The following is an 8,518-nucleotide window of genomic DNA, read 5'->3' on the forward strand; positions in this document are numbered from 1 at the left end:
CCAGGGAATGGTGGCTCAGCAGTAAAGAATCCAACGAGGGTTTAATCCCTGGGTCGGGAAGATGCCCTAGAGGAGGAAATGGCAACCCACTCCAATATTCTTTCCTGGGAAATCCCATGGACAAAGGAGCCTGACAGGTTACAAGTTACACGGGGTTGTATCTAAGGGTCAGTTATGACTTAGCGACTAAACCCCCACCCCTACCACCTCTTGCTGCGAGCACAGGCTCTAAAGCATCTGGGCTTCAGTAGTTGCAGCTCCTGGGCTTAGCTGTCCCGCAGCATGTGGAATCTTCACAGATCAGGGATCTTCCACCTGGGGGATGGGACCTTCCACCCATGTCTCCTGCATTTGCAGGCAGATGCTTTGCCCCTGAGCCACCAGGGAAGCCCCTGCGAAACAGAAGGGAAGGAGGCAGGGCACAACCTTTAAAGAATGACAGAGCCTGAGGTCACAACATAAACTGATTAGAATCAACTGCCTAAGACCAAGACTGAGACCTGGACTGCCTGCTCTGAGACCTGGACCTTGATCCTCAGTATACACTCCCTCATTGTAACACATCAGCAAGCTAAATGACACACCCAGAGGTGCCATGACAGTTCCAAGGTCAACCATCAAAGATCAAAAGTGGGTGGCAGCCCAGTGACTGGAAATCTCCACCCCCTCACCCCAAACAGTTGGAATAATCCTCTCATTCATTAGCCTTTGAAATTACTCAGCCCATAAAAGCTAACCAGGGGGATGCTCCCCTGGTGGCTCAGATGGTAAAGAATCGGCCTGCAGTGCGGGAGACTTGGGTTCGATCCCTGGGTTGGGAAGATCCCCTGGAGAAGGGAATGGCTACCCACTCCAGTACTCTTGCCTGGAGAATTCCATGGACAGAGGATCCTGGCAGGCTGCAGTCCAAGGGGTCGCAAAGAGTCGACACAACTCAGCTACTAACACTTAAAAGCTAATGACACTACATTTTGAGGCTTCACTCGCCCTCTTCCGAAGGCCCACACTCAATGGACTGTGTTTCTCTCTGAATAAATCCACTTCGTATCACTTTGTTTCTCCCTGAATTCTTTCTGCGATAAGACATCAAGAATCTGAGCCTCATTAAGTGCTGAAACCAGTTCTGTGACTTCAGTCGGAAGACCATGGATTTTGGCTGTGTTTGGATCCCAGCCATGTGGGTTCAAGTCCCAGACTGGCTTTTGGCTACATTTGAGTCCTGGTACGGGAGTTCAGGTCCCAATCTGAGGTAAACTGTTTCACCTGCACTATAGTTTTTTTATTGTTCCTTCTTTGTTTCTGCTCCCCACCCCACCCCCACCCCCACCCGTTCCTTGACTAGTGACCATTTGGATCTACCCTTTGGAACCCAGGGAAGTTCTTGGGGGCTGAAGCCTATTTACAACAATCAAGAAACAGGGGACACAGTAAGACTTCCATGCCCAGGACCCCTACCTCGGGTCCTGCTTGGTCTCACCTCTTTATGAGTATTCAAGTATCCATAGCTTAAAAATTCACCAACTTTGCCGTTTGGGGAGACACTGCTTTGGGAGAGATACCCAGGGTTCCACTCACTTGCAGCAAGTAATAATCAGTCCTTCCTTCTTCTGTTTTTTACCTTGGTTGTGTCTAATGGCTTGATACCCACCAAAAGGTGAACCCAGTGTTCAGGTAACACAACTGCAGAACTCCATCTCGTCCTGATAATTACTCTCTTAGCAGAAGGAATTGATGGACCAAGAACAGAGGCGATTAGCTTCTAAGGATACCCACAGACGAGGAAGACAGGAGAAGGAGCACTAGGGAAGCCTGAGAGGAATGAATGAAATGAGAGTAAAAGGATGGAATGGGGTCTCATCAGTGAGGCCAGAGGACAAGGTGAAGGGGATTTCTTTTTCTCAAAAACTCTCTTAAGATGAACAAATTTCTTACTGTCTTATGGGTACATCAAGATAGCTGAAAGACTGGACTAATGCCCCCATGCCTACCCCACCTTCACTGAGCCTCCATACTGAAGCTCACACTTCTATTTCAGTTCCAAGCATTCATTCTCCTTCTGCCAGGACAAAAGTCAAGTCACACCCAAGTCATACTTGGAGATAAAGAACAAAACCCTCTCAAATCTGAATATGCACCATGTGAGGAGAGAGGAGGAGAAGGGACCAGGAGGAAGGCAGAGAGTCCTTGGTGACTCTTTGCCCTTGGACACCCCTCCTCCTTACACTCTGGATTAAACAGCATTAGGGAGCCAAGAGAGGAAACACATGTGGTGGTTAGAGACCTGTGCCTGCCTGTTCCCTTCCTACACCCCGTCATCTCACCACACCCTTCATCTCTCCTTACACTCCCCTTCAGTTCAGGAACTGGGAGCTACAGAGAGGAGGGGAGAAGGAGGAGGAGGAAACAAAATTCCCTGCCCAACTCCAGCCCCACGCCCAGCACAAACAGGAGGTAGGCAAGCCTGCGGAGAATACTCAGAGGGAGTCCTGTGATCAGCAAATAGGTCCCAGCCTGGAAAATTCTCTGAGAAGAGATCAAAGGTGAAGTAAGAGATGGAGAGGAGGATGGAGGAGGGGGGAAAGTGGGGGATCCTGAGACGTGGAGGAAGGACACAGCAGGGCTTCAGACTTGGGGGCAAGGTGGGGTGGGGGCGGGGAAAACAGCACAGATGGAGTAAGAGTTGGTGTTTCCCCGATGTCTCTCAGGGAATCTTTCCATAACCTTGTAAGGAGACTGGCACAGGTGTGACAGGGAGGAGCCTTGGTGCTCTTCCTGGTTCTCAGGAAGGGGTGACCTTGAGCCAGCAGACTGTCTTTCTCAGTGTCTGCCGGTGTGCTTTCTCTGTGTGTCTTCCCCTGGTATCTGTTTATGCCACAGGTTCCCCGAGGCCATCTCCCCTGGGGAGACAGGTTGCAGGGGCAGGCCGAAAAAAAACGAGAGCAGGTTGGGCAATGTCCCCCTCTTCCACCCAACGGGGCGACGAACGGAGGGTTCCGATGAAACCGAGAGGCTTAGGGGAAGGGTGTTAGGGTTTCGCCGGTCCCCTTGGGTGCTGTCCTCCACTTGGTGCTGAAATCTGGGCGGCCTCACCTCAGGTGGGCCCATTCCCAGGCCTAAGGCTGCAAATCGCCAGTCTCCCTAATCTACCTGCAGGAGGGGGGGCTGGTGCCTACCTCTGCCCCCGCACACCTAGCGCGGTGGCAGGCGGGAAGGCGGGGCCTGCACGAGCCCCACCCCTGGAGACTGCAGCGCTGCCTTCTCCTGCGCCCGCCTGCCGCTAGCTCATTGCGCCTCTCCTGCAGTCTGATCGGCACCGGCTTTCACTCCCGCTCCAGCCTCCACTCCAGCTCCCATTTCGGCTCCAGCCTCGCACTCAGCTCCGGCTCTCAGCCTGTCTGCATCGCCCCCCTCCTCGCGGCTCCTGCCCTGAGATTCCGTAGGCAGACCCTCAAGCCATGGCTGGTCCCTTCTCTCGTCTGCTGTCTGCCCGCCCCGGGCTCAGGCTCCTGGCTTTGGCTGGAGCTGGGTCTCTCGCCGCTGGGTTTCTGCTCCGATCGGAACCTGTTCGAGCCGCCAGTGAACGAAGGAGGCTGTATCCCCCGAGGTATCAGTGTCAGGCGCTCCGGGGGACGCGGGGAGGGGGGAAGGTCAGGCAGGTGGTGATAGGGGTGGAGATGAGAATCTGGGCAATAGAGAAGGGGTATAATCACGAAAGGTTCTGGAGTGGGGCGCTGTGCAGTCTGGAAACCTCACTGGGGTGGCGGTGGGGGGAGGCCAAAAGCATTAGGTGAAAGCATTCCTGGGGACTTGGAATCCGCAGTTCCCACCCCCAAGGCCAGCTCTGGCTCTGTGAGTTCTGGCTGCACCTACTCTGCTCAAATTCCTAATTGAGAGACCAGGAACTATCCTTTCCGCTCTCCTCCATCTCCCTTTCCTGCTGTTCTCTCTGGTTTCCTGAATTCTCCTCCTTAGTCTTTCCCCTCCCCCATTCCTAATGCTGCTTCCATGGGAGAAAAGAACCGAGCAGATATGGGAGAACTGAGCCTCCAGCCAGAGGAAGCTAGAACTCTTGGGAAAGAATAGATCCTGAAAGTCCCTAATGAGATTACCAAGGTTTAGTCCCGCTCTAGCCTCCCCTCCTCCCAAGGAGCAAAGCCAAGCATGCTCCTAGCTGAGTGCACTGGGTCCAGGCCCCCTGTGCCCTCCCTCCATGGTTACTGGGTACCCCCTCCATAGTGCTGAGTACCCAGACCTCCGAAAGCACAACAACTGCATGGCCAGTCACCTGACCCCAGCAGTCTATGCCCGGCTCTGCGACAAGACCACACCCACTGGCTGGACGCTAGATCAGTGTATCCAGACTGGCGTGGACAACCCTGGCCACCCCTTCATCAAGACTGTGGGCATGGTAGCTGGTGATGAGGAGACCTATGAGGTAGGGGGCCCCAGAGTTTCCCGGTAAAATCCTGTTCATATTCCCAGCAATCCCAGTTCCTTCCCCCAAAGCCCCTCACTTTCCCTTAAGACTGGATCATCCATACTGGTGGTTTCCGACCCGGTGAAATCAATCCACAACGAAAGCTTGGGAAGAAGTTCTCTCTCCTTAACCACCTTCTCCCTCTCAACTCCCCCACAGGTATTTGCTGAGCTGTTTGACCCTGTGATCCAAGAGCGACACAATGGGTATGACCCCCGAACGATGAAACATACCACCGACCTGGATGCCAGCAAGGTAGGTCAAATATCCCACTTCTGATTTGCATTGCCTTTTGTACAACATACTGTTTTTTCTGGTCCCTTCAACCATAATTATTCCCTGACTCATAGTCATTATACTGCTGAGCTTTCAAGTCTCAGTGTGGGGAAAGATTTGTATGTTAAGGAGCAGCCGCTGTGGAGAGGAGCGGGCGTTCAGAACAGCCACACCCCAAGATGGGCAGTGTGGGGGAGGGTTCACAATGAATGCCCCTTCAGTTGGCGTGCTTGCCCAATGGGCTGTCCTTCCAGTGCAGGCAATGAAGACTCCTCTAGTCCTTATGGTCTCTCCTTCCTAAGGCCCTCAGCTCCCCTCCACCTTGTTTCTGTGACTTACCTTAATTTCTACTATTCCCCAGATCCGTTCTGGCTACTTTGATGAGAGGTATGTATTGTCCTCGAGAGTCAGAACTGGTCGAAGTATCCGGGGACTCAGCCTGCCTCCAGCCTGTACTCGGGCAGAGCGACGAGAAGTGGAACGTGTCGTCGTGGATGCACTAAGTGGCCTGAAGGGTGACCTGGCTGGACGCTACTATCGGCTCAGTGAGATGACAGAGGCTGAGCAGCAGCAGCTAATTGATGTGAGAGGCTTTGAGAGGGAGCTGGGCAGGAGGGGCAGATGGAAAGACAAGAGAATCAAAGGAGGCTGGGCCAGATGAGGTAGATGGGCTCTGAGAAGCCCAGGGGCTACTGTATTGATTCTTAACCCTAGTCCCTTTAACCCTCCTCAGGACCACTTCCTGTTTGATAAGCCTGTATCCCCATTATTGACCGCAGCAGGAATGGCTCGAGACTGGCCGGATGCACGTGGAATCTGGTATGAGGCTTAGCTTACCCCAGGCTCCTATAAATGCCCCTTTTTTCTCTATCTCTCCCTTGCCCTGCCTCTTAATTCCAGTCCCTGCCTCTCTCCTGCCTTCAGGCACAACAATGAAAAGAGCTTCTTGATCTGGGTGAATGAGGAGGATCATACACGGGTCATCTCCATGGAGAAGGGTGGCAACATGAAGAAAGTGTTTGAAAGATTCTGCCGAGGCCTCAAAGAGGTTGGAGAAGAATGTATAAGGGAACTAGGTGGGAGGACTTAAGGAAGAAACTAGAATATGTAGATGGAGGATATAATTTATCAACTAACCCAGGACACTTTTCATAGTGAAAGAGATTACCACCAATCACTCTAGTAGGACAATAGGTATAAATCAGAACTGTCCAGGGTATATGGTCCTGGTATATACGGACCAGGTATACACAAACCTGGGTATATGGTCATCCTAAGAATAGGAAGAGAGAATGTCAGGAATCTAAGGAAGTAAGTAAAGCAGTTGCCAAATAATGCAAAGAAGGAATTGAGACAGTGAGTCAGTGCCTGGGGGCTATGTTGTGGAATGTGCAGATATAAGGGGAAGGTTTAAGCTTGGACAGATATAGGGAGTGAGGGGTTGGTATGTTCATGATTCTCATGTAACCACCCATTTCTGAGCCAAGGTAGGCCTTTACTCTAGATTCTGTCGTTCTTACTAAAGTAGCGTGTCTAGATTTTAAGCTGAATGGGAGGGAAAACAGGTGGAAGATGGAATGGTTTAAGTTCCAGACTCTGTGGCTCTACATAAGGGGTTGAACTGAATCCTCAGTCCTATAGGAATTAGGTCTGCATATTTGAGTCTAGATTGGAAATTTCCATGAATCCAATCCTTATTGTATGGCCTCATATACAGTTCTGTTTTGGACTTGTAAAGGGAAAGAATTCTCCTTCTTTTAGAATCTTTGCTGGGAGGTTCCTATTATTTTTAGCAGGTAATGGGTAACATATCTTGACTTTAGTAACATATCTTTGACCCATTGAAGTGGGTAGGGAAGTACTTTTTATATGTCTTAGTATTCTCATCTGTAAAACTGGGGTAAGAAGACTTCCTACATTTAAGTGGTGGGGAATTAAGTGAGATAACGCATATAAAGCGTGTGGCCCGTAGTAAAAGTTCACAAGTGTTAGCTGTTGTTGTTATTCTAGATGGAAGGATTTCCTCTTGTTCAGCGTTATAATATCCCCCATGCCATGGTTCTTTCTGAACTATGAACAGGGTCCCCCTTAGGTTATGTAGTGGTCTTCACGAACATTACCCTGGCAGGTCTCCAGTCTCTTCAACTCTAGTAGTCATCTTCATGATTGGGATGTTTAAGTGGAACAAGAACACGCTTCCCACACTCCTCCCCCACCCTCCACAAGTATGAGTCCAGCTCTTCTCCATTTTCACCTTTCTGCTTTCTCTTTTTCCACAGCTAACAGGCTCTCTTGCCTCTTCCTGTTGCAAAGCCTACACCCTCATTTTCTGGCTGAAAGAATTCTTCCAAGCTCTAGCTCATTAGCAAAGTAAAGATGTCAATGCATGCAGAACTCCCTGAATAATCAATCCTTTCTCAGTTCAGTTTACCACCTCCGTTCATCTCCCCAGATCATCCTTAGCACATCATTCCCTGAAGTTTCTCTTCTTCCACACAGGATATTTTTGCACAATCTCATCATGATGGGCTTGCAACATCAAAAATATCTTTTATGCATGATAATAATGAGCCATTTCCACCAAAAAAAAAAAAAAGGCAGTGTCATTCTTTCACATCCCAAATCTTTGGTTTTAGACATATTTCTAGAGCTCCTATGGGTCCAGCTAAGGGAGGGTTTGCACAGCTCTGACATGTCACTAACGGCTTTGTGCACGCAGGTGGAGCGGCTGATCCAGGAGCGTGGCTGGGAGTTCATGTGGAATGAGCGTCTGGGATACATCTTGACCTGTCCGTCTAACCTGGGCACCGGACTTCGTGCAGGAGTGCACATCAAACTGCCCCTGCTGAGCAAAGTAAAGGAGTTGTGGGGCTAGAGAGGAGTGTGAGGGAGGCAGTGGCCATGTGGAGTGGGAGAGGGAGTGTGCGCTTTGGGAAGGAGCAGGCATTGTAGCTCAAGAGTCAAGGGAAAGAGCTCTGGGCAGCTTCAGGGCTCTTTCCAGGAGGACCAATCTCAGCCTCTATTGACCCTGCCCCCAAATCTCTATCTCCCCTCTAGGATAGCCGCTTCCCAAAGATCCTCGAAAACCTTAGACTCCAAAAACGTGGAACTGGAGGAGTAGACACAGCTGCCACAGGCAGTGTCTTTGATATCTCTAATTTGGACCGACTGGGCAAGTCAGAGGTGAGATTCTCAGGGATTATGGATAGGTCTGTGTGTGTGGGGGGGGTGATTTGATAAGGAGTGAGCCTCAAGAATGTAACAGAATCTGAAATGAAACTCAGGTTGACTAGGGGAAAACTGGCAATGAGTTCCCAGAGCAGGCAAATCAGTGCTAAAGAGAGTCAGGTTGTGGGAAGCAGAGATCAAGGGTCAGTATCATCCAGGTGGAGCTGGTGCAGCTGGTCATCGATGGAGTAAACTACCTGATTGACTGTGAACGGCGTCTGGAGAGAGGCCAGGATATCCGCATCCCTCCACCTCTCCCCAACAAGCATTAACTCCCGTCCCCAGCGGATGGCTCCCGGGACCTCTGCCATTCCAGTGGCAGCCCCTTCTCCTTGCCCTGGGTGCCACCATCAACCCACACCCCCCTGTCCTAGTAAAGGCTCCATGCTATGCTTCAGTTGTCTGTGTTATTTCTCATGGTGGAATGGGGAGGAACTAGCTTCCAGGAGGAAAAAAAAAAAAAGGCAATGGGATTATTTATGATGAAAAGAGACTCCAGATATGGCATGCCAGGAACACTGATTCTCAGGTGGGTGG

General features: G+C 50.7%; 1 protein-coding gene across 6 annotated transcripts; it reads left to right on the forward strand.

Annotated features, from left to right (window-relative positions):
• Nucleotides 1-2,353: 2,353 nt before the first annotated feature.
• On the forward strand, nucleotides 2,354-8,378 carry LOC101108520 (creatine kinase U-type, mitochondrial). Of its 6 annotated transcripts, none has more exons than XM_012098909.4 (10): nucleotides 2,354-2,451; nucleotides 3,303-3,604; nucleotides 4,237-4,435; nucleotides 4,637-4,732; nucleotides 5,115-5,336; nucleotides 5,487-5,572; nucleotides 5,678-5,801; nucleotides 7,473-7,607; nucleotides 7,811-7,936; nucleotides 8,140-8,378. In XM_012098909.4, the coding sequence occupies exons 2-10, from the start codon at nucleotides 3,456-3,458 to the stop codon at nucleotides 8,251-8,253; spliced, it is 1,251 nt and encodes a 416-aa protein (XP_011954299.1). In that variant the 5' UTR covers nucleotides 2,354-2,451; nucleotides 3,303-3,455; the 3' UTR covers nucleotides 8,254-8,378. The 6 variants fall into 6 exon arrangements, with proteins under 6 accessions (XP_011954299.1, XP_011954300.1, XP_042091300.1 ...); XM_012098910.4 differs by having other exon boundaries at nucleotides 3,336-3,604; XM_042235366.1 differs by having other exon boundaries at nucleotides 2,437-2,545.
• The last annotated feature ends 140 nt before the right edge of the window (nucleotides 8,379-8,518 follow it).

This window comes from Ovis aries, chromosome 18 (assembly GCF_016772045.2).
Source record: "Ovis aries strain OAR_USU_Benz2616 breed Rambouillet chromosome 18, ARS-UI_Ramb_v3.0, whole genome shotgun sequence".
NCBI classification, from domain to species: domain Eukaryota; kingdom Metazoa; phylum Chordata; class Mammalia; order Artiodactyla; family Bovidae; genus Ovis; species Ovis aries.

Bases quoted from the DNA above. Each gene is read 5' to 3' on its own strand.
- LOC101108520 (XM_012098909.4), top strand. From the start codon at position 3,456: ATGGCTGGTCCCTTCTCTCGTCTGCTGTCTGCCCGCCCCGGGCTCAGG. The intron at 4,733-5,114 runs GTAGGTCAAATA...ACTATTCCCCAG, and splicing joins CCGACCTGGATGCCAGCAAG to ATCCGTTCTGGCTACTTTGA. The intron at 7,937-8,139 runs GTGAGATTCTCA...AGTATCATCCAG, and splicing joins ACCGACTGGGCAAGTCAGAG to GTGGAGCTGGTGCAGCTGGT.